The sequence below is a fragment of the Dipodomys merriami genome, unplaced genomic scaffold (genome assembly GCF_024711535.1).
Source record: "Dipodomys merriami isolate MVZ:Mamm:240054 unplaced genomic scaffold, mDipMer1.0.p SCAF_3, whole genome shotgun sequence".
In the NCBI taxonomy this organism is placed as follows: Eukaryota; Metazoa; Chordata; class Mammalia; order Rodentia; family Heteromyidae; genus Dipodomys; species Dipodomys merriami.
This window is the reverse complement of record NW_027204492.1, coordinates 88,807,558-88,834,061: the sequence shown is the minus strand read 5'-3', so window position 1 is coordinate 88,834,061 and position 26,504 is coordinate 88,807,558. Positions and strand designations below refer to the sequence as shown.

General features: G+C 34.4%; 1 protein-coding gene across 9 annotated transcripts in view; it reads left to right on the top strand.

Annotated features, from left to right (window-relative positions):
- Nucleotides 1-26,504, top strand: part of Kdm6a (lysine demethylase 6A) — a 186,898-nt gene that overhangs the window by 147,072 nt on the left and 13,322 nt on the right. For all 9 annotated transcript variants that reach the window (XM_070040585.1, XM_070040582.1, XM_070040586.1 and 6 more), the window contains 9 exons: nucleotides 4,096-4,225; nucleotides 5,921-6,026; nucleotides 7,738-7,943; nucleotides 9,802-9,866; nucleotides 9,942-10,016; nucleotides 11,077-11,225; nucleotides 14,282-14,396; nucleotides 15,971-16,158; nucleotides 17,119-17,260. In XM_070040585.1, the coding sequence (XP_069896686.1) occupies nucleotides 4,096-4,225; nucleotides 5,921-6,026; nucleotides 7,738-7,943; nucleotides 9,802-9,866; nucleotides 9,942-10,016; nucleotides 11,077-11,225; nucleotides 14,282-14,396; nucleotides 15,971-16,158; nucleotides 17,119-17,260 (1,176 nt within the window). The remainder of the gene's footprint in view (nucleotides 1-4,095; nucleotides 4,226-5,920; nucleotides 6,027-7,737; nucleotides 7,944-9,801; nucleotides 9,867-9,941; nucleotides 10,017-11,076; nucleotides 11,226-14,281; nucleotides 14,397-15,970; nucleotides 16,159-17,118; nucleotides 17,261-26,504) is intronic.

The following is a 26,504-nucleotide window of genomic DNA, read 5'->3' as shown; positions in this document are numbered from 1 at the left end:
CAAGTTTAACTCAACAATTTTGCCTTATTACAAAGACTTAATTTTGTAATGGATTCACCAAAACTCATCTTTATCAAAGACCCCATGGGTTGCTTGGATTATTTTAATAAATTTAAGCCTAAATGTATTAATGAAGGGGCAAAAATGTTACTCTAATATATTAGAGAGAAAACTTTTCTGAAATTAAGCTGACAAAAATGATAGATGTTACACTTTTTGCCATTACTCTTGTTGTGTTGCCATTACTCTGTCCAGCACTGGCAGGAGTCCAGAACTTAAAAGGATAGAGTAAACACAGGTATAAAAGATTTGGCTGTGAACTTTCTAACCGAAGATTTCAAGTAGAAATGGTTCTACTATAGAAATTTCTTTACCAAATGATGTGGTAGAGAAATTTTGAAAGTAAATTTATGTCAGTTGGGCAACGACTAGTTTCCTTCTCCTCTGCTTAGCTGAAGGAGTTTCAAAATGAGAGAAAAGGATTTATTATTTTTTAAAACTTTTTTGTTACTATGAAGTTGATGTACAAAGGGGTTGTAAGTCAAGTAGAGTAACATTTCTTTTTGCTCAGTATCACCCCTTCCCTCACTCACAATTTTCCCCTCTCATCCCTACCCACCAGTTGTATAGTTCATGGGGAGAAAAGGATTTAAAGTGAGATAAATTGTAAATCCTTTCCAACATTTGCTCTTTTTCCTTTCCTTTTCTCTTTCCTCTTTTCCCTATCTCCTTTTCTCTTGCCTCTTCCCCCTTTTCTTTACTTTGCACTTTTATTTATTTATTTATTCATTCATTCATTTATTTATTTATTTTGGGTCCGGTGGTGGGGCCTGAACTCTGGGCCTGGGTGCTGTCCCTCAGCTCTTCAGCTCAAAGCTAGCGCTCTACCACTTGAGCCACAGCGCCACTTCCGGCTTTTTTCTTTTTGCTTATGTGGTGCTGAGGAATCGAACCCAGGGCCTCTGGCATGCAAGGCAAGCGCTCTACCACTGAGCCACCTTCCCAGCCCCTTACTTTGCACTTTTATTTATTAAAAGTTCATTATTTGTCTTGAGGTACACTAACTAGCATTCAGAAGACAAAATCTCTTCTTAGTATCTTTTCACATCCCTGCCCTTTGCATTAGAATTTTAAGTACAACACAATAGTAGTAACTATATGGATAACTATATTCATCACTTCCTTCAGAAAAATTCTCATTTGCTCCCGACTTGATCGTATAGACAGGTAGTCAAGGTATGAAACACAATTAGAACCCACTACTCCAAATTGTTTCTCAGAGTACTTTCATTTCCACATTATATAACTTTAAAATTCAATGGTTATGTTTTAGACTGATTCTTGTTTATCTTAATATTGTAGTGGTCACTGTTACATTATAAAAGACAGTTACTTTTGCTTTTATGACTTAAAATTGTAATTGCAACATTCAGGCGATGGAATCATTATCAGCTCATAATCCTGGCTCAACTTTTCCTTTTCTGTTTTAAAAGTTAGACAGCAGTGTACTTTGTACTTTGCTGTTTGCCTTTTTTTAAAAAGTAAGCCTATAGAAACGATAGACAGTCCCACTAATCTGCCAGACATGACACTATTTTTTTTTAGTATTGTTTCAATATCCAAAATTCTAGAAACTTAACTCTTGGGACCATATCTAATTAGGGTGAGATGGTCTTTAATGATACAATAGTTTTAATATCTTTTGTAGAGTATTAAAAAGTAATTCCATCTCCTTTTTATGGAAAACCAATTTTATATATTCTGAGGTATGTTTTGTTTAAACTGTAGGGTTAAAGTCCAGTACATATACAGTTCAGCATGAACCCTAATTATTATTTGTGTTGATTATGTATGGTTTGTTTGTTTTTTAATTCAATAATTGGACTTGAACTCAGTATCTGACACTTGTTTTCTTTTTTTTTTTTTTTTTTTTTTTGGGTCCGGTCGTGGGGCCTGAACTCTGGGCCTAGGTGCTATCCCTCAGCTCTTCAGCTCAAGGCTAGCACTCTACTACTTGAGCCACAGCGCCACTTCTGGCTTTTTTTTCTTTTTGCTTATGTGGCGCTGAGGAATCGAACCCAGGGCCTCATGCATGCAAGGCAAGCACTCTACCACTGAGCCACCTTCGCAGCCCCTGACACTTGTTTTCTCTCATTGGTTGGCACTATATGACTTAAGCCATGCCTCCAACACCTTTGTGTTTTGTCTTACATTTACATTTGTATAACGATAGTGCTTAGATTTACTTCATTTTTTTTTTTGGTCTGGTCGTGGGGCCTGAACTGTGGGCCTGGGCGCTGTCCCTCAGCTCTTCAGCTCAAAGCTAGCGCTCTACCACTTGAGCCACAGCGCCACTTCTGGCTTTTTTCTTTTTGCTTATGTGGTGCTGAGGAATCGAACCCAGGGCCTCAGGCATGCAAGGCAAGTGCTCTACCACTGAGCCACCTTCCCAGCCCTAGATTTACTTCTTTATCATCGTTCTCTACCAAGATTTTTCTACATGCTAATGGCAATAATTCCATGATGTTTATAAATTATTGCCAATTTTATACCTAAATGCATCCAGCACTCCTGTTTTGTGGACAAATGTTAAAAACTGATAATGGGTTGACTATTCATTTGTTTAACATTTAATGTTTTTTTTTTTTTTTTTTTTTTGTTTTGTTTTGTTTTGTTTTTTTGGTCCAGTCGTGGGGCCCGAACTCTGGGCCTGGGCGCTGTCCCTCAGCTCTTCAGCTCAAGGCTAGCGCTCTACCACTTGAGCCACCTTCCCAGCCCTAACATTTAATGTTAATTGTTAGTTAAACCTTAAAAAATTCAGTTCAATAACTTCCACATACTTTCACTGAAAAGTGAATTATTTTAAACTTACTTTACATTATTCCTGCCGTGAACTCCCTTAGTTTAACTTACAGTTGTAGTTAAAAAAGTTAACATACCAATGGTACAATTTAGGATAACATCTCAGTAGCTTATAATAGTGGAATTTCAAACCTTAGTTTTTATTACTGTCAACCAGACAGGTGGTTTGTAAGATTTTTCAGTGTAACAAAAACAGAAAAAAATTAGAAGAATTAATTTTGTTCCAACCTGGATTACACTGTAATTTGTGGTGAAAAATTGCTAAGTCCTCCAATAAATGAAGTTACGAGTTTTTGACTTAACACAATAATTATAATGCTCAAATTCTCATTTGAAATTTTAATGTGTTAAGAATAGTGAATACTTTATTGGTGGTTTTTCGATTTGTTATAATTGGATGAGGTAAGTTGGTTAATTAGCCTCAAGTGGATTGAAAGCTCAAGATTTATTACTGATTTTTTTAAGTTGGGTAAGAAATTGGAAATTATTTTTTACATGAAAAGTTATCATTTGGGAATAATTGTACCATGTTGTAATTATTTATAATTTTAATAAGAATGCTGTCTTTATCAAAGGAAAGACATCTTAAGTATTAGTAAGTAATATATATATATATATATATATATATATATATATCATAGAGAATGGACAGCAACTGTATGCATCGTTTAAAAACTGATATAATTTGTTGGAAATTTTAGTGGATTGTAGTTGCACAAAAATTTATTAGCTAGATTTTATTAGCTAAGAAGTTGTATATTAAAAGAAAATCTCATGTTTGAATTCTTTATGAGAGGTTATCACAAAGATATTTTAGTTAAAATTACTAAGAGGCATTGAAGTAGATGCTTTATTTTTCACTTAATTATACCCTTTTTTTGGGTCGGGGCGGGGGTCAAGCTAACATTTTAACATTTTGATAGGACAGAATCTTATGGTGAAAAGGAAATGGAAGGTCATTTGTTCCTTAGGTGAAGAAAATAAATTGGAAAATTACAAGCAAACTATATAATCAGTAATCCACGTGTGGTACATTTATTTTTCTTCAGTGAAAATGCAAAAACCAAGGTTAATATTTGCTCAAATTAATAGTAAAGTCTTAGATTTTTCCTGATAGATCCAAATTCAGTGGATATGTGCAAATGCTTAGTCATTTAATGACGACATAATTCAGGACTTTTTCCAGTGTTTAAATAAATGTACAGCTGATTTATTCCCCTTTCTTTTTTTAAGGAATCTAGGTAAAAATGGCTTATCTAACAGTAGCATTTTGTTGGATAAATGTCCGCCTCCAAGACCACCATCTTCACCATATCCTCCTTTGCCAAAGGACAAGTTGAATCCACCTACACCTAGTATTTATGTGAGTCTGAATTGACTGACTAAAAATCTGTTACATGAGTGTTTACCTGTCTTTCATAAAAACTCTCAGTATAATGCCCATTAACAAGCATTACAATTATTGACAACAATGTGGATTTTTGTATGTGGAGGAAAGATCCATCAAAAAGTATAATAACATTTTATAAGTGCTTCCATTAACTGTCATTATATTTAGAGTAGTGAGAAATGCTTTTTTACTGCCCTGATTTTGAGGAGTGTTATACAAAAAAGCTGAAAATATAACTGAGTATATTAGGTTTAACATTCTGATACTTGTTTAGACCTTAATGTTCATTCTGTTGTATATATCCACTAAAAGTAAAAAGCTGTTAGCTAACATCTAAAAAATTATATTGTGAATATAAAATGTGACAAAAGACAAAAGTAGCTAAAAATCTTGATAGGTTATTTAAAATGTTTTGAAACTAGCCAGGTGCAAGTAGGTCACATCTGTACTCCTAGCTACTCAGGAGGCTGAGATCTGAGGATCTCAGTTCAAAATCAGCCTAGGCAAAAAACTCTGTGATATTCTTATCTCCAGTTATCTACAAAAACTAGAAAATTAAGCTGTGACTCAAGTGACAGAGCAATAGTCTTGAGCAAAAAAAAAAAAAAAAGTTCAGGGACAGTGCCCAAGCTCTGAGTATATGCCCAAGGTCCAGCATAAATCAAATAAGTAAATAAATAAATAAATAAAATAAAATCTAGATATTAGTTTTATTTTATAGAATTTTAGACACTGGATATAGGAGATTTGTGAATAAAAACAATACAAAATAGGGCTACTATTGCATTTCCTCCCAATGTCCCACTTATAACTCAAATGGAAAAAATTAACTGACTATATGGTTATATACTGAGAATGATCTTGAATCTGTAAAATGATACTTAAGCTTGATTAAAACTTTTTGATTTTTTTCTTTCTCTCCCTTACTCAGTTCTCAAAAAGAGCATAACATGAAATACACCATCTTAATTACTTCTGAATAACTTCAGTGTTAAGTATATTCATGTTGTATAACTTATCTCTAGAACTTTTGCCAAACTGAAAAATCTATCCATTGAACCATCTCCTTTCCTCACTTCCCTCATCCTTTATGAATTTGACTAGTTTAGATGCATTATATAAATAAAATCATACAGTAGTTGTCTTTCTGAGACTCAACTTGTATCATTTAACTCAGGGGAGGGGAACATCTAGCCTGCAGATTGTATAAGATCCATGAAGTCATTTTGGTCTGACAAGACAACTGCATGTGGGATTGAAAATTGGATAAATCTAGGGTACTTTTTCATAGAAAAATACCTGCTAACATCACAAGGTCAAATGGCCTTTTTTAGAGAAAGGGCTCCCCACCCTTGATTTACCACAATGTCCTCAAGATTTATCCATGTTATAGCATAGTATAGGACTTTTTTCCTTTTTAATTCTGAATGATAATTGAAACATTTTGATTTTAACAATGAAATTTTGTACTTATTTTGTTCAGAATATAGTAGAGAAGAGAAATATATGTGGTTTCTGTCTAATATAATCAAAAGATATGATAGCAAATAGAAATAGCACATAAAATACATTATTTGAATTGTGGTAAATAATGATTGTGAATCTCACACTTTATATTTAAATAAAACCTCTTTGCCTATAATCTAACCACATGTTTTCATTTTACAGTTGGAAAATAAACGTGATGCTTTCTTTCCCCCATTACATCAATTTTGTACAAATCCAAACAACCCTGTTACAGTTATACGTGGCCTTGCTGGAGCTCTTAAGTTAGGTAAGATTTAAATTAAAAAAAAAAAAAAAGAATGTTAATTGTGTGTGTGCCCATGTACTATATTTGATTCCTTTTCCTTAATTACAGACTTGAAGATTGAATTCAGGGATAGGTAAACCTTCTACCACTTCAACTATATGACATACTTTATGGCTTTTAGTTTTGTTGTTTAGATAGAGGTTTTATGCTTTAGCCCAGGTCAGCCTCAGACTATAATCCTTCCATCTCTGTCTCCAAGTAGCTGAGATTGTTGTCATTCACCACTATGACTGGCTCGTTTTTCTGAGACAGGGTATTGCTAATTTTTGCCTACCCTGGCCTTGATCTATGATCCTCCTGTTACAGCCTGATTAGTTAAAGACATGTACCCCCAGCTGTAGCCAAACCATACACAGACAGACACACACACACACATGATTTGCCATTTCATAAATCAGGTAATGAGTACATTTCTCTTTTTGAACAGTGTCAACCCTTCCTTCTCTTTTCCCCAATTTCCCCTTGTGGTCCCTACCCACAACTTACATACTTCATTTTTCACATAGTGTATACTGAATAGCATGATTGCATTTGTTTTGTTAGGTTTTCCCCTGCCCTTTCTGTGCTGGCCACCTTCCCCCTCCTGTTTACCCCCCCATAAAAAAAACCCAAAAGCGAAAAGAAACACCACCACCAACAAAAAAAACCATTTCCTGAAATTTGTTTTAATAAATAGTATTTTAACTGTTCAGAGAAGTTAAACCTTTGGTTTCCTGACTATTTGTGTGTGAATGTCTAGAGCCCTGTGTAGGTTATCATGTCCAGTTAATATGAGAGAAAACGTGCACCATTTTTTTCTTCTGAACTTGCCTTGCCTCACTCAGCATGATTTGTTCTAAGTCTCTTCATTTCCCTGTAAATGTCATATTATTGTTTCTAATGGATAAGTAAAATTCCATTGTGTATGAATACCACATTTTGTTGATCCACTCATCTGTTGTGAGTCACCTGGGCTGTTTTTGTAATTTGGCTATTATGAATAGTGCCTCTGTTAACATGGATGTGCAAGTATCTTTACTTGAGTTGGGTAGATAAGAGTCCAACTAGACTTTTAAAACACTGGAGAAAGACTTTTGTTCCTTTGCCTCTTCTACTTTTTTCCATATTTTCATTTTTTCATGTTACTGTCTCAGACAGAGAGGGAGAGAGAGAACCTTACTGTCACAGTGTATAATTTGAATATATGTTTTTGAAATTGATTACTGGTACTTTGGGGGTAGTTTGTAAGTTTGTTTTATTTTGGTCTAATCATATAATTATGACAGAGTAATAGGGGAATTTCTTTTTAAAAATTAGCATACTTGAGCTATACAAAGGAGGATTTCATTATGATAATTCCACAAATGTGTACAATGTAATAGAATACTTTCTAAGATAAAATTAGAAATTACATAAAATTTGGTATTTTTCCTAGCCTATATGATAAGAAAAGAAACTTAGACCTTTGGTTTGCTTATTTCTCTGATGGGGTAGTATGACAGGTAGATTCAGTGTGTCTTTGGTGTGAATTTAACATGTAACTCAGAATTCTTTTTTAAGCTTTTTTTTTTTTTTAGGGAACTGGGTGAAGTGCTACTTCTTCCCCCTCTTTCTTAAAAACCAGGGTGGGAATACTTTAAAACATAATCCTACTTTTTATTTGCTAACTACTTTTATTAATTTTTAAATGAAGACCTGGGACTTTTTTCAACTAAAACTTTGGTGGAAGCTAACAATGAACATGTGGTAGAAGTGAGGACACAGTTGTTGCAGCCAGCAGATGAAAACTGGGATCCCACTGGAACAAAGAAAATCTGGCATTGTGAAAGTAATAGATCTCATACCACAATTGCTAAATATGCACAATACCAAGCCTCCTCATTCCAGGAATCATTGAGAGTAAGTATTGGCTTTTTGGAGGTTTTTTTTTTTAAGTTGTTTTTAAGGTAAGGGCATGTTTCTTTTATAAGCATTTTATTATTTTATGCTAACACCTTGTAAGTGCTATTTAGTATGCTTTTAGTAACTGTCTACGAGTTGGTATAGTAAATGAAACATTGATATTGGAGAAATGAGATGTGTCTTTCATTTCTGAGATACTTCTGTTTAGAACCAAGCTTCTTTAGCACTATTGACATTTTGGGCAGAATAATTTGTTACAAGGAGCTGTCCCTGTGTGTGGTAGGATATTTTGTAGCATCCCTGGTTTTTCAAAAATACCTTCAGACATGCCAGATATCCCCTAGAGAGAAAACTGTCCCTCTTGATAAACCAAGTCTTAAGTTTGCTTTATACTTGGCAAAGTACCTTATTTTATTTTACTTTTTATTCAGTCATTATTACCTGATAGGCAACAATCCTAAGGAAGCATTAGTGTTTTTTTTCCTACCAGTGTTAGCCCATAAGAGCATGCTGAAGGAAAGGTGTAAATGTAGGAATTATTTCAAATTATGCCTACACTGTACAAATAAATCTAGTGAAATTTGTCCTACAGTCATCATGATTCATAGCAAATTTGTGGTCCATCTAGATCTCTGTAGTTTAAATTTGAGGATATTTCAACTACATGCCCATATTCTGCATATGAATAGCATAAATAGTGAGCAAAATTCAAAGACTATCAAAGGAAAATCTGGAAAACAGTTAAATTTAATTACTAAATGTGAAGGAATTCATAACCAAAGAAACGATTGCTTAGTAATATTCTTTGCAGAATGTCAAAAATTTGGCAAATATTCATAAATTGTACCTTTAAAAGGACGGGAGACAAATTGTCAGTAAGTATTAACTCAGGAAAAAAAACACGACAGTGCTGAGATGATTATGACAAAAGAATTATCAATAAAAGTAATGCTTGTGTTCAGAAGTACCTGTATTTATCCAACACTTGTAAATATGTTATCATTTGTGTATAATCCATTATACATAATTAATTTCTTCCATGTGTCAATAATCAAGAACATGAATATCACACGCATGTACCTCTGCTAGCTTAGAACATTTAGTTATGGTTGAGACTTACTGGGCCCCTTGTCTTTCCTTAAGTTATTTTTTTTTCCTCTTTGTGAAAATAAGGCAATATAACTAGACGTGAACAGACATGAACGGCTGTTGCCTATAATTCTGTCTATTTGGAAGGCTAAGAATGGGAGGATTGAAGTTCAAGGCCACTTTAGGCAGAATAGGCACAGCAGTGTTGGGCCTGTCATCCTAATCTATGTGAAAAGCTGAGATTTTGAGAATCATGATTTCAGCCTGCACAGAAAAGTCACCAAGATTCCATCTCAAGGGAAAGAAGTTTGACTTGATGGTACATGCATGTTATTCTATGACAGGAAGCTTAAAATAGACAGGTCACAGTCTAGTTGTTACTTAGGCAGGAAGTGAGACCCTATTTCAAAAATAACTAGTACAAAATAGGGCTAGGATATGGCCCAGCAGTAGAGTACCTGCTTACGCAACCATGTGGTCCTGAGGACTACCCAAAACAGAAAGGAAAGAGGTACCAATATGATCGTGTGTAGGGGTAACTTTGTGGGAAGTGGAGAAAGTTGAATACTATGCTAAGAAGATTTGACTTTGCAGAAATTTTTACATGTAAAAGTCTGATTAAAAACTTAGTTCACAAGCATAGATAATACCATTCAAACTAGGTGTGAACTGGTTTTTGTTTTTGTTTTTGTTTTTTTAATGCTAAATTGGAAAGGACAGCCAGTTGTGAAATACTAAGCTAGAATGCTTTTTGCTTAACCTATAGGAAGAAAATGAGAAAAGAAGTCACCATAAAGACCATTCAGATAGTGAATCTACATCTTCAGATAAGTAAGTCATTTTTAATGTCCACTTAGTATTTCTGTTTAAAGGTAATGATTTTAATATTATATCTCTCTTCTTAAGTTCTGGGAGGAGGAGGAAAGGACCCTTTAAAACCATAAAGTTCGGGACCAACATTGACCTGTCTGATGACAAAAAGTAAGTCCTTAGTAGTTACAGTTCTATAAATTAATGCAAAGAGGTATACTCGAGATTGAAAATTATTTGCCGTTTCTAATTCTATTTCATTCTTTGCCACTTTTCTAACAATTAAATCCCCCCCTCCCACTTTTTTTTGTTGGTTGTGGGGTTTGAACTCTAAGCCTGGGTGCTGTCCCTCAGCTCTTCAGCTCAAGGCTAGTGCTCTACCACTTGAGCCACAGCACCACTTGTCGCTTTTTCTGCTTATGTGGTGATGAGGAATCGAACAAGGGCCTCATGCATGTAAGGCAAGCACTCTACCACTGAGCCATCTTCCCAGTCCCCACCCCTGTTTTTTAATAGAAGGGTTGTGTTTTTTTGTTTTGTTTTGTTTTTTGTTTTTTGTTTTTTTGGGAGTTTTTTTTGTTTTGTTTTGTTTTGTTTTTTTGGTTGTGGGGCTTGAACTCTGGGCCTGAGCACTGTCCCTTGAGCTCTTCAGCTCACGGTGAGCACTCTACCACTTGAGGCACAGCGCCACTTCTGTTTTTCTGGTGGTTAATTGGAGATAAGAGTCTTAAGGACTTTCCTTGCCCGGACTGGCTTTTAACTTTGATCCTCAGATCTCAGCCTTCTGAGTAGCTAGTATTACAGGCATGAGCCATTGGCTGGCTTGAACTCATGTCCTTCTGCCTCGGTCTCACAAATGCTGAGATTACATGTATATGCCACAAAATCTGGCTAAATTATTTTCTTTAAGAATTTCATGACGTTTTTCAAGGCCATGACTTTATGCTTAATTACACAATCATAACATTATTCATTTTAATTACACAAAGTAAGACTATATAAGATGCAGTTAATTATACAGCACAACTATAAAAATCATTTTCATTCAATTATTTGGTCTGTAAATTTTAGACTTTTAAGAAGGTTTTTTTTAAGTAAAACTTTAAGTATTTCATACATGAAAGCAAAATATTGATTTAATCATTTTTCTGATTGTAACAGCATAGAAGGAGTGATTAACTTTGAGAAATATTTGAAGCATGGCTTCACTTTTGGTCTTATTTTCTTACAGGTGGAAGTTACAGCTACATGAGCTGACTAAACTTCCTGCTTTTGTGCGTGTCGTATCAGCAGGAAATCTTCTAAGCCATGTTGGTCATACTATACTGGGCATGAACACAGTTCAGCTATACATGAAAGTTCCAGGAAGCAGAACACCAGGTAATTTTTATATCATACAATTGAAAGAATAAAATGAGAAACATGAAAAAGAACCAGAACTTATTTAAAATGAATACAACTAGAAAATAATGGCTCTTATAAAATTAGAGACTTTAATAGTGGTCAAATTAATTTTTCTCCCATTTAGATTATCTGTTTAACAGTAGTGCATAAATAATAATGGCTTGTTCTCTAGTAAAGAGGTTATTGGAGTACTTGGGAAGAAAAGTCCCTATAACCTAAAGACTTATTTGCCCCCATCTCCTGTAGGGAGTACAGTGTTTTCTATACTTTCACTGTTTCTTCTTTTTCTGTAACCACAATTATAATAAATATGTATAATTAGTTGGATATGGTGGTGCATGCCTTGGAATCCTAGCACTTGGAACACTGAGCTAGGAGGATCTAGAGTTCAAGGACAGTCTGGGCTCCATGGTGAGACCCAACCTCAGGGGGAAAAAAAAAACCCAAAACATGACGAGATATATATATATATATATATATATATATATAAAATCTGAATAATATCATGACCGTGAATGTGTGTGTGTGTGTGTGTGTGTGTGTGTGTGTGTGTGTGTGTGTGTGTGTGTCTAAAACAGTTTTCATTAAACAATACATTTTTCTAATCTATTCCACTCTTTCTATTTAAAAAGAAAGCAGTCCTAGGGATTATAGTTGACAGTCTAAAAACCCCTTGATTATACTGATGACCCATTCTGGTATTTAGTCTTTTCCACTAATTAACTAACTTGACTTGTCATTTTTGGCATTCCTTCCCTGAATTTTTTTCCTTCTATTATCAAATTAATTACCTTATTTTCAACCTTCACATTTCCATTTGACACCAATGTACCATGTTCTTTGTGTTTCTTTGGGTGACATGAGATTTCATGGACTGATGTTTGAAATAGTTAATATTATTTCTACAATCCTGACACTGATCTATTAGAAGAGATAACTGATGATAACCAGTTTTGCTATACTGGTACCTATAGGCTGCATATCTCCCTCGGGTGCTTCAGTTTTCTACTGGCTGCTGTGAGCTTAATGAATCATAGGTTAAGAATTGTTTCAAAATGTGATTATCCTGCTTCTGGGTAGCATAGGTCAGTGATTTCCATACCTGGCTGTTCAGTTGAATCTCCTGATAAGCTTTGTAAAAACAGATAATTGATCTCTAGGGATTGAAATCCAACTATGAGTATTATTAAACTATGAAACAAAAAGTGTTCCCCATGGGATTCTAATTTTATAGCTAGGATTAGAATGAATCATTGGTTTATAGATTTTATTCCCTTGCATTTGAAGCCTACTTCTGGATATTTTATCCACAGTTATGTTATCCAAATAACAATATAAATATTGGGCAAGCATTTTGAACCCACTAGTTAGTTTTATTTTGTATTTAGTATCAGACTGGTTCTATTAAGGCTCATTCCAGTTAAAAACTTTTCTTCCATCCAGTTTGAATTATTTTATGGAATTTTATTTACTTATTTTATTTATATTCTTTGTGGAATAAGGATGGTTAAAAACCATCCTTTCTTCATAGACTGCTTGTCACTGAGGCCTGGATTATTTTGGGCTTACTTGTTTATGTCATTTTAATTTTCCAGAATTGACCTTTGTAATCTCAAAAGATTCTCGAATTTCTTTAGGGTAGTAGGGTTTATATTGAATTGAAACCTTTTTATGCAACTACTTAAAGATAATTTTAAAAGATACATAATTTTTAATTAACAAAAGACTGAAACATTGAATCTTAAGACTTATTGAAGTCAAATAATTTTTAGAAATTATAGTCATGTTGAAATTTTAAAATAAGTTAAGTTAATTTTAATCCGTTACAAACCTGTAATTATTAAAATTGAGATTTTTCATTTTTCATACTTAGTCTTTGAAATCCAATGCAAAAACATCATTTTTCAACTCATTTCAAATCATTGTCATACTAGGCATGTTCTTATAAGAAATGTATAGTTTAATCATTTCAGTTGAGTTTTTAAGAGCCATTATTATGAGTATGTTATGGAATAAGCACTCTCTTTCCTGGAGTTACATAGATTATTATCAGTGGCACTTTTTTTTAATGGACTTTGACATGTTACATTCTGAACCGTAAAGATGTTCTTAGTCTTTACTCTAAAAATTTTTTTTCATTTAAATGGTTGGGCTCCAGCATCTTTAATTTCAATTAGAGGTAATTTTTAATCTAGAGTCCTTGCAATGGACAATTCCAAACATTGACCTTTAGTAGGTGACCATTTTTGAGTTATTTGAGTTATAGGTATTTGAGTATTGAGTTATAGGTAGACAAAATAAGAAACTCCTTGCTTCAGTCCTTTTCAGAAACTCCAATTAGGTTAGTACAATTCCTTCAAAACAAAGTCCACTTTGATCCTTTAGAACCAGACATATTCTGTAAGACTTTTAAATCAGTCTATCATCAGACCAGTGATGTGGGTAGTGCTAGATAAGTTAAACATACCACACATATCTACCAAGTTTTAGTCACCTTTGTTCAGAAACAGTTTCACTTGGTTGTTATGAGTCTATAACTATTTCCTTGACTTTTGGCAAAGTTGATCTTTGATCATTTTAGATAGATTTGGTTTTTGTTTTGTTTTTATTTTTAATTGGTGTTTCTAAAGAAGAATGGACCTTTAGAGTTTCCTACTCTGCCATTTTTATTGACATCACTCCCTGGAATGGCTGTATTTTGAAAATGAAGCTTCTTGCCTCTTTTCCAGTGTCACTGCTTATGAGAAATTCAGATTAGCTCACAAGTTAAAAAATGATAATGGCATCCATAGTACCTTATATTTATTGCTTACTGTGTATTAGGCATTGTTCTAATCAATGATTTTTTTCATTGCTATTCAAAACAATTCAGTAATTTTATAGTTGTTATTATCTGCTCTTACATATGAAGTAACTGGTCAGAGATGTTTAACTCCAAAGCTATAGAAGCCCTTACTATATAAGTTATGAGTTGACCAAACTCTATAGAATTTTATAATGTACTGATACCGCCCCCCCCCCCTTTTTTTTAGGTCATCAAGAAAATAACAACTTCTGTTCAGTTAACATAAATATTGGCCCAGGTGACTGTGAATGGTTTGTTGTTCCTGAAGGTTACTGGGGTGTTCTGAATGACTTCTGTGAAAAGTAGGTTTCTAAGCTAAAATTTTGTTTAAATATAATTATTTAAAAACAGGCTAAAGGACAACTTGCCAAACTGGTTACCCTAATTATTTGATTCAAACTAGATTTTACTGGAAATATTTCATGTAATAGTAATAGTTGGTAAGACTGAATTTTTAAAATGGTAAAAGGTGTATATTCTAAGAAAAATAGCTTTATTATAAATGCTTTTAGAAAGTGGAAGGAATTTATTGAGTACCTTTATAGTTAGGAATAACTTCAGCTTGAATTTACTATTCTTTGCTATATCATGATATAAATCCTTTTTAAAACTTTTCCTATAAAGGAATTTTAGGAAAGTTAACTAACTGCTTTTATCTCATGAAAGAATATGTATATAGTTCTTTTTCTAGATAGAATGTTAGCCTATTATGTGAGCACCTGACACTTTCCTTTTAGTAGCAACACCTGAATATTTTTGAGATAGGAATTATAAACATAATTATAAACATGTAATTATTTCTCCTCCTCCTTTCCTCCCAGTAAAATGATGGGGGGTGGGAATCACCAGTGAAAATGCATATGTATGAAGTTACTTTGAATTGAATTGAATTCTACATATTGTAATTTCTTACTTGGCTGAAGGATCTTTGTTGTTTTAATCAATATTAATCAGAAGTACACCATAAATTGAAAAAGAAAAATTTCTTGGGTATTTATAGTGTTTTTATTTCTTAAAATTTGAGATTGTAGTATACAGTATAGTGGCCCTTGCTTATTATTTCTAAGTAGAGATTGGCTAATTTTAGGTAGGTTTTTGTTTTTTCTCTACCTAAATGAAAAAAATTTATTGGGAACAAAGATAATTAGAATAAGTAGATAAACTCCCAAAATCTCGATCTTGAGGATAATAAAACTGTCAAGTTTAATATGAAAAGTTATGTAAATTTATTAGCTAATTTGTGGAAATAGCACATACTATACACAACATGTGGCCTATTACTTTTGGTACCAGATATGTAGTTTATTTTATCTTCTCAATATCCCATTTACCTTTTAGCAATTTACAGGTATTCCAGAGAACAAAGAGCTCTTAAAAAAAAAAAGTCATTATTGCACATATACTAAAGTATATTCTTCTTTGGTAGCTTTGGATTTTTTTTGGATCCTCAAAATGTCAGCAGTAATACTGATCTCTCTTTTTTTGCCAGTCCTAGGGATTGAACTCTGGGACTGGGCACTGTACTTGAGCTTCTTTTTTTTCAAGGTTAGCACTCTACTACTTGACCCACAGAGCCACTTCTGGCTTTTTCTGAGTTAAGTTTATTGGAGATAAGAGTTGCATGGACTTTCCTGCCCAGGCTGGCTTGGAACTGTGATCCTCTGATGTCGGCCTCCTGAGTAGCTAGGATTACAGACATGAGCCACTGGCACCTGGTTTACAATACTAATCTTTTTATAAGTTATCTAGCACTCAACACTAATTAATTGCTGTAAGTTTCATTGAAATTAATAGACATTAAAAAAACAAAAAACTTTTCTAAGGAGCCTTTAAAGCACTTGATACATTTGCCCTCTTTTTTCCTCCTTTATTTCAGAAACAATTTGAATTTCCTAATGGGTTCTTGGTGGCCCAACCTTGAAGATCTTTATGAAGCAAATGTTCCTGTGTATAGATTTATTCAGCGACCTGGAGATCTGGTCTGGATAAATGCAGGCACTGTTCATTGGGTTCAGGCTATTGGCTGGTGCAACAACATTGCTTGGAATGTTGGTCCACTTACAGGTATTTTTAAAATATATATTTTAGCTGGGAAGGTGGCTCAGTGGTAGAGTGCTTGCTTTGCACACATGAGGCCCTGGGTTCAATTCCTCAGCACCACATAAGCACAAAAAGCCAGAAGTGGTGCTGTGGCTCAAATGGTAGAGGGCTAGCCTTGAGCTGAAGAGCTGAAGGACAGTGCCCACGCCCAGAGTTCAGGCCCCCGACCCGGGCGGGGGGGTGCGGGGGGGAGGCACAGATATATACTTTAAAAGTTTAATTTATAAAGGCTCGTGTCTACTAAATATGTTCTTTGTTCTTGAAAAAAATACTCACTAAATATTGGAACAATTCTCCTTATATAAAAATATGTGTAGTATAAGATACTAAGTGGAACTTAACAAGTGAAAATCCAAAATCATAGATCTCAACAAATAACAAGTTTGTGTCCTTATAATCATGGAAGATATACTTTGAAGTTTGTTTTAGAATTCCTCATTTTGTTTAATAAAGTCCTTAATGGTGGAAAACAAAGAATATATTTTAATTTTTGTTTGAGCTCATGTCATATGTTGGAATTATGCCTGCTTTTGGGCATTATCCACATAAGTCTGAGAATATGGCCTATGGAGTCAGAAACACCTGTATTAGGACCAAAACCTAGCTCTTGTTATTTTGGGCAAGTTATTTAATTTCTATAGTCCTTGAACTCTTCATCTGTTTAATGAAGATAATAAAATTAATATGGTGATACTGTGATAATGGATAGAAACATGTTTAACACTGCCTGGCACATAGTAATAGAAAACACTCTATGTGATAAGTACTGATATTGTTACTACAATTATAAAAAATAAAAGTTACTATTAGAGTATTTGGATGTTTTCAAAATTGGTATTGTAGGTATCATCTGAGTGGGTGATAATATAATCTTCTTATCTTTTGGTACTTGGGGTTGCATTATAACTGTTTTTTTTTTCCTAGCCTGCCAGTATAAATTGGCAGTGGAACGGTACGAATGGAACAAATTGCAAAGTGTGAAGTCAATAGTACCCATGGTTCATCTTTCCTGGAATATGGCACGAAATATCAAGGTCTCAGATCCAAAGCTTTTTGAAATGATTAAGTAAGTGCTTTCTAAAACCACTGTAGTTCTCTCTTTCTGGGGAGTGTCTCCTCTACCTTTCTCCCCCCATACAATTACACTTAAATTAAAAACAAAAAGCTCCAGAATTCTAACAAAATGTAATATGAGAATCCACATGTTAAAAAATATTTCCTTTTCAAACATCCCACTATGGCACAGAAAGGAACAAAACAAATGATTTTAAACTTGTAGATTTATATTCTACTTCCCCAATCTTACCTGAACTACCTGATCCCAGGAGAATTAGTTTTAATTTTGTAAGTTTGCTTTGTAGAAACTAAAGGGAGAATGGCATCACAGAATTATTGCTGTTACAGAGTTAATTGCAGTTAACATAGGGCTTTGACTAAAATGTCAGTGCTTTATTGCTCATAAATTAAACTGTTCCCCTTTTCTTTTTTTTTTTAATTTTATTTTATTTGAGAACATATGTTCCCCTTTTCTTGGTTGCTTTAAACACTTACTACAAGTTTATATGAGTTATTACTAGCCACTTAGTTTGAGTACATATGTACTACTGAGTAAATGTCAATTTGTTGTTATTTTTTTCTACCTATTTTGTAAATCTACTTAGAAGCAATATTTTCAAATAATACAGTACTGTTGTGTTTGTCATTACAAAATTCTATCTCCAAATAGTATAGAATTCTGGTCAAATAAAAATAGGAAGTGATAGGTTAAGTAAAGTTGAACAAATCTTATTTGGGGGAAAGAGGTTTTTTTTTTTCATTTTAATTATTTTGTTTTTTCTGGTATTTCAAAGATATTAAAGATATCCAAGGATACTGCCATTTCAACATGCAATCACTATAAAATAATAAGATGTATCACATTATTTTAGCCTTCATATTTTTTTGTGCATTTTCCTCTCACCATATTTCAACATTCCAAATTAAGTACCATTCAATAGCCATATGAGGATAGCTAACCTGTAAAGTAGATAAGTTGGCTTGAAATTTAATTTTTAAACTTTTCCTTAAGTATCCCTTTTAGCACCTTCCTCTCTTTGTAGTAAAACTAACACTGTATTTGATCCTGTATCTCCAAAATATTTCTGGGGGAAAGATTTTTGGATACTGTGTTTAATATGCTTTATGAGTGGGAAATAATTTGTTAATATATATTGTTTCCCTAGTTAATTTGACTAGTGTCTTTTGAAGAATTAGGTTCAAACATTCATTTTTGGAATGCATTTCTTTTTACTCAGATAAACTGAGTTTATTTTTAGTCTTTGTTAAAATCATATTTACACTGAGTATTTTCCCTGTGGGTATGTTAATTTGGTCGCATGTTTTCAAAATAGTGTGTTTTGAAAATAATCCTAGCTTATTAAAGTGATCTCCAACCTAAATTCAAATTTTTATTCAAACAATAAATGGGTCAGCAAGGTAACATGAGTATGAATTACCTTACGACACAATCTTTTTTCATTTGCACTATTTTACCTAGTCTTAGGCAGAAGGAGTATGTATAGGAAGACCAAAGGAAACAAAGCAAGGCATGATAAGTAATGTAATGTAAAAATTCCTTAAAGCAGTGAATCTCTTTATCCATATTATCTTTATAAATATCCTCTTTATTTATAATGTAATTGGCAGCAGGTGGGGATTGTTTTATTAGAACATTTAAGTTCAGGCCAGGTACCAGTAGTTCACGCCTGAAATCCTGGCTACTCAGGAGGCTGAGATCTGAGGATCACTGTTTGAAGCCAGCCCCAGGAGGAAAGTCTATGAGACTCTTATTTCTAATAAACTACTTAGAAAAAGCTGAAAGTGGTACTGTGTCTCAAGTGGTAGAGCTCAGAGACAGCACCCAAGCCCAGAGTTCAAGCCCCAGGAATGGGGAAAAAAAGAATAATTGAAGTCAGTGTTACTAAGTGGTGGTAGGGATAACCTAGTTACTGAAGGTGTTAAATGAGTTAGAGGTAAGTGTAAACTAAATTCTGACTCAGATAACCCAAAGATAAAGGGATGATAGAGTTTCAAAGCCATTTAGATAACAGCTGTTGAAGTCATTCAGTACATTATGAACAGATAAGGATTTTTATAATTGGAAAGAATTTTAAAGGGTACTTTGTCAAAACTCATAACAATCTGTATAGAAGCCATAATTTTTAAATATTTATTTATTTATTTATTTGGTCGTGGGGCCTGAACTCTGCGCCTGGGCACTGTCCCTCAGCTCTTTAGCTCAAAGCTAGCGCTCTACCACTTTAGCCATAGTGCCATTTCCAGCTTTTTCTGCTTATGAAGTACTGAGGAATTGAACCAATGGCCTCATGCATGCAAGGCAAGCGCTCTACCACTGAGCCACCTTCCCAGCCCAGAATCCATAATTTTTTTATCATCAAGCAGCTTCTTAAAATATTCCCTTCATCTTACTTGTGGTTCTTCATGAAGTTGCCTAAAATCTACCTGTCCTTTGGTACCACTTGAATTCCCTAAATATATTTGGGTTTGTTATAGAATAAACCCTTTCAGCCTATGTTTACAAGTCAGATCTATGGGAGATGATGCTTTAGGACTAAAGGACACAGCAATTTATAAGATTAATTCCTAATCTTCAGGGAACTTAAGTTTAGGGGAGCAAGACAGAGATACCACCAAGAAGGAGTTCTGAGAAGTTATTTATATGAATAAAATAAATATATGCATGCAAAATACTACTTTGCTTAAAGTGATCAGGAAAGGTATCTGAGACTGAGTTTTGTGAGTAGCCCTGAATAATGAATGAGATGAAGTCAACCATTCAAAACTCTATGGACCAGACATTTTAGATATTAAAAAAAAAAAAAAAAAGACAAGTGAAAGCAGAATCAGAGACAACTTTGACATGTTTATGAGACAAAAAGGCCAGTGTGATGATAGCAGAATGGCAGAAAGGAAGTGGGATAGTGATAAGCCTAACAAAGTAAGCAAGAATGAAGTGAAGGCTGTACATGGACTTTTAGGAGGGCATGGGAAAAAGTTAGTTTTTTCTAAGAATAGTAGTACAATAGGTCCCAATTTACATTTTAAGCAAATGGATCTGTCTGGACAATTAGGGATCACATGTATAATCCTACCCTACTTAGGAAGCTGGGATGTAGAGGATAGAGATTCAAGGTCAGCCGAGACAGAAATGTTTGCTAGATTCCATCTCCAAAATAATCAACAAAAGCAGGGTGTGGAGGTGTGATTCAAGCAGTAGATTGCTAGCCTAATGAACACAATGCCCCTGAGTCCAAACCCCATTAAAGATAAACCGAATCTAGTTGCTCTTTGGAGGATGGATTCTACAAGGAAAGATTAGAAGTAGAGAAGACAGGAGTACAGACCAACATGGATAGAGATTTTCCTATGAAGGGGTGATCAAACTAAGGGTTTGTGGAGTTAGAGCTAACAGAACTTGCTCATACAATTATGGTGGAGGAAGGTAAAAAGAAACCAAGGAAAGATTGTTGCCAATATTGTGTTCTTTCTACCTGATCTTCAGTAATTTGAAGTGTTCACTTCTTTCCCATGTTCTCATCATACTTGACATCCTAGGCTCCTTCCAATTTATATCTTGCCTTAATATTATGAAGTATTAGGCATCAACATCTACCTTGTTTTTGCATAGTTATTCTTCATTGAAATTAGATGAACAGAATTGTGGGATGTTTTTTCACTTATGATTACTGTTGATAATGTTGTTTCTTACATTTAAAAATTTAATTTATTGGCATATTTATCTATACTTCATTTTTCCTGGCAGTAAAAAATGGCTAATCATCTGAATCTTGATTGTGTTCTTCATTAATTGTGCTCCCAGCTTGAATTGTCAGGAGATGGATTTAGGAAGCTCTTCTTATCATCACCCTAATTCAAAATAATAACTTCAAGTTTAGATCCTTGAGCCTGGTTTTGTAAGTTTCCTTTTTAAAATGTAGTCCTTCAGCCATTGCCACAAATATACTTTTTATCAGCTAGCAACTGTTCTTATTCTTTCATTTAATGACTACTTGCTAGCTGATAAAAGTCTCTGTAATAGGTACTGAGATATAATATCTGGTGTAGGTCTAGTTGGTGAAAGAAAAACAAGACGAATCCACTGGAGTCTTCTCCCTCACAAAATGTAAGCAGTCATTTTAAGCTCTACATTCTGGGGAGAAAGAAGTTTTGTGTGAAAGGTAAAAATGTAGAGGCAAGGGGAGCAGAAACAGTAAATGAGTTGTTTGGGGTCATCTTCTCTTCTCCTACTTTCATTCTCTCTCCACCACCTACCTCCCTTGCTCTCTTTCCTGACCTCCTTTCCCTACATACTGTAACTTTGAATGGTAAGTTCTGCTATATGCTTATTGACCACAGTGTATATATTTTGGTTTGAGGACAATGTATGTGATGAATAGTAGAATATGATGTAGTCATAAATTGGCCTAGAGCAAATCATGCTTTATGTATCCAACTTAAGACTGTTCTGCAGGAATGCTCTTAGTGTCTAATTTAAAAACTAAAATGATCTAATTTGGATTTCATAAAGATATTTCTAGCTATTAAGTATGTAAAATAAACTTCTGATTGATAGGGGAAAGGAATGAATCAGGTCCTTTGGTTTTCAATTCTGGATTCTAGATGGTTTAGAAATAAAGCTAGCTATAGTAAGTTGAACTTGATACTTAGCCAAGCATTGAGCAAAATACTCTCTGGATTACATCTGAGTTATTCCTCGCAGCATCCCAAGTACATCTCATTACCCAGTTATTGTAACTAGGATTTAAGTCTCTGCCTGTCATATGTGGAAACACTTGGATGCACCAGCAGTATATAACTTCATTTGAGTAGAAAAATAGATCTGTTTAGAAGCTTATTGAGTAGGGAATCTTCAACCAAGCAGATTATAATTGTCTTGAAAGGAGAAGGGAGAACTTGGGGACAGAACTGGGAGAGTATTTCTACTTATGAAAAGGAAATAGATGAACTAGGTAAGGATAAAGGTTCATGGGAAAGCATGTAGAAAGTAATATTACAGAAATAGAAGAATCTTTTTTCTACAGCACATTTTTTTACTATATAATTGTTGTATCTACATAGCTTTGTTCCTCAAATCTACTACCTTGCCAAAAAAGTATTAGTATTTGTTTTTCTGGCTTAAGAGATGTGACAAAACAAGTTGTTCCTTGACACTCTTTCCCTCTGAGTCATTTTCTTCATCTGCTGTTCACTCCACTGTCTGAAGCAATTTGGCCTTCCATCTTCAATATACCCTACCCAACATTCTAGATTAACCATGGACCCTATACTGGCTAAGCAAGCCCTCTCTTACTTAGACTACACACACCCAACCCTTCTGATTTTGTTTTAGACATAAATTCTCCTAGTCTTTGATCTGGACTTGGCTCAAATTCATGATCCTCTGCACCTATCTCTCAAAGTAGCTGGGCATACAAGTGTATACCACCGTATCTGGCTCCAGCACGACTTTTATTGGGGTCACCAATGAAAACTAAGTAGTCAAAACACAAATGTAAGCTTATTTTAAATCTATATTTATAAGCCTAACATTTTTTTAAATTTAATTTTATTTTATTTGTGAACATACTGTACAGAGGAGTTACAATTACATGGGCAGGATAATGCGTACATTTCTTACCAAGCATTGCAGCCTCCTCCTTTGTTTACCCTTCACATCCCTTCCCAGCCTAAGCCTAACATTTTAACCTTTCAGCCAAGTACTGCCTTTCCATGTGCGCTTGAATTACTATTTTTTTTCTTTGGCGCATCAATCAGAGCTTGAAGTCTAGGCTCCACAATTCTCACAGCTGGTTCTCTATCTCTTACATCACACCTCCAGTATTGTTTTGGCTTTTTTTATTTAAATCCCTCCAACCCTCCTCGCCTCACGCTCCCCCCTCCCCCCCCCCCCCCCCCCTTCACATCAGTTAATTGCAGATGGAATCTTGAACACTCTTCTGCCCAAGCTGGCAGATCTTAGCCAGGTCTCCAGGTCTCAGTCTCCTGAGTAGCTAGGATTGCAGAAGTGGGCCACTGGCACCCAGCCTTGAGTTATTTTTCCAGTGCTCTATTAAGCCATCTTTTATATCCCTAAACTGCAACTTTTGCACCTCACCCTTTTTTCTCCTTTGAATTAACTTTTAATAAAACATTAATTCTGTAAACACTGAGCATATGAATTATAGGCTGTTTTTATTTATCTTTTTAGTCTTATCCTTTGAAAACTTGCACATCTACTAGAGGAATATGCTCAAAACATTTTAAATGGAGCATAGAAACATTTGTGATGAAATTCTGCTTATATAACATAGATAAACATTCAAGTCATGCTATGTAAAATAAGACACAGAAAACGATAACTGTTAAGTATTTTCATTTCTCCAAGATCCCTGGAGTTGTCTTAAGTCATAGAGGCAGACAGTAGAAGGGTGGTTGGAAGGATAAAGAGAGAAGGGACCTATTGATTTTTGGGTACAGATTTTCAGAGTGTATAGGATATTTTAAAGGAAATTTCACATTAGGAAAAAATGGAAAGTTGAATGGAGACATATATACATATATATATATATATATATATATATATATATATATATATATTCATATACTTAATTCCCTAAATTGTTTCTCTTAGCTCTTTACTGTGAATCTACAATGTAGGGTTTTTTTTTGATGTTTTTTTTTTTTTTCACAGATAGTAAACCTGCCGTATCCAAAAGAATAAGAGCAAAATTTACCATGTGTCTTCACTTCCCTTCATTCAGTTCTTTGTGACTATTTTGACCATTCAGTAATTTTTAATAGACTGAGTTAGTACATAGGTATTCTAGTTGAAAAGGATTTGATCACTCCTCAAACTACTTAAAATAGATGGACCAACACTGGAACCATTCAAACATTTGATCTTTAATGATGGAGCTTTTGATAAGAAACAGTAGGGTAGCACAGAGGAAGGCGCTGAAAGAGGGGAGAATCTAGGAAAAGCCTTACCTCACTAAAGAAGTACAGTATTCCCCATAGTGTCTCATCTAAACTCTTTAAGCCAGATGTATCTGGGAACTCAGAAAATTTTGGATATAGGAGGGTAGTATCTTTATAATATATTTTACCTTCTTACCAATATATTGGTATATTACAGTTTTCAGTAATCAACACATTACTGTTTTTACAGTAAAACATATTGAGTCACTCTAATAAGCCAAATGCATACTGTAAATATCTCCAGGTCAAGATTCAGCACCAAATGACAATTTTATGAGAAATTTGTGGGGTTATATTTCTAACCTGTGTTTGTGCAAGGCAATTTAATCATGGGAATGATGATATCTGTTGTGGTGTCTTACCAATTCCTTATCATTGAATTACCTATACTGCTTTAAACAACTCAACATTACTCTTGATTTTCTTCTTTTCTTTGCATTTTCAACTTGGGTCTTCAAGGGTCCTGCAATTCCATAAAATCCTTTATCTTGTCATTTAGAACATCTCTTCCAATTTTTACAACCTACCTATTTTGCTAAAATATCTTTATCTCATTCTCTACTTCCAAAATACTTTCTAAGTTGACATGAGTCAAACGTGTTTATTATCTTGATTACTTTCTTAGATCTCATAATGTGGTGATTACCTTGACTTTAATTGGAGAAAATTTTAGTGGGAGTTCAGTTAATAATTTCTTTTTTAGTTCACTTACCTGTGCCACCATTCCACTTCTAGCTTTTTGCTAATTTAATGGTGATAAAAGTCAGAACTTTCCTGCCCAGGCTGTCTTTGAACCTCAATCCTTAAATCTCAGCATTTAGAGTAGCTAGGATTAGGGGTGGGAGCCACTGATGCCAGATTTAGACCAAACTTTTAGGCATAGGCTTTCATCTTAGTTGGAGAGTGTAGACTTAAACTTTTGTTAATAAAAAGTGCAAATAGGCCTTACATTGATAACAGATGCTAATGAAAATTCTTTTGAATTTTTAATTTCTTTAAAAATCAAATTTGCATGTTAAATCTCTTGGCCTCAAGATGAAGTATTAAAGGGAAGACAGAAGATTTACAGGAATGAATTAGGAGATAATTACTACAGTTTAAACAAGGAGAGACAAAGGTTAGATTGGAAAATAAACTGCACTTCACAGATTAGTGGTGGAGATGAAAGAGAAATCTTTTTTTTTTTATTTTATTTTATTGTTAAGATGTTGTACAGAGAGGTTACAGTTACATGAGTAAGGCAAAGACTACATTACTTGTCAATCATTGTTATCCCTTACCTTCCTTGTTGTCCCACTATCCCTTTTCCCTCCTTCCCCCCCAGGACACACACCCCCCCCCCCCCCCCCCCCGCTTCCCCACGCCCAATGTTGTAGAGTTCCTTTCCAGTATACTGTCCTGTGGGTATCCTTGTTGCAATGGTTCATCCTGTGTCCTTGTTTCAGCATGAAAGAGAAATCTTATTGCTAGACTATGGCTTTGGCCATGCAGTAGCATATTTGTACTTGTTAAGTAGAAGTAGAAGGTAAAAAAGATAAATAGAAAATGAATTACATGTTGGAAGTGAGCTTGGTTGGTTTTAAACACAAAACTACAAGTCAAAATTTCTGTCAGGCAACCAAAGATGTATTGTTTTATTGGCTTAGACAAGGAATCTGAGATAAATATTTATAACTTCTGCCAAGCTGACAAGTAATCCATGCTCAGGTGCTAGCCATTGAGTTTTCAGAATTGTTAACATTTTTTGTTTTTGCATGCCAGTCCTGGGACTTGAACTTGGGGCCTAGGCCCTGTCCCTGAGCCACAGCTCCACTTGCAGCCTCCCCCCCCCCCCACCCCCATGGCTAATTGGAGATAAGAGTCACATGGACTTGCCTGCCATGGTTGGCTTCGAACTGCCAGCCTCTGATCTCAGCTTCTGAGTAGCTAGGATTGCAAGTGTGAGCCATTGGCCCCTGCTTTGTTTGCCATTTTAAAAATAGAGCAGTACATAAAGAAGTGACCTAAGAAAGTCTTAAAATTTAGGGTTATTGATGTCTTTAATACCTTCCACTATGATGGACTTTTTTCATGTGAAGATATTCTCCTTTAAATTATATAAAATTTGTATATATCATTGCTGTCCTCCCAACTTAGTTTTTCTCAAACTTCATCTGGGTTTAAGTTCTTGCCACATTTACTTAGCTAGCAGTTCCTGCATACACATTAATTTGCACAAACTCTTTTGGATCAACCACATTAAAAAAAAAGTAATTTGCAGGCATCATGACATG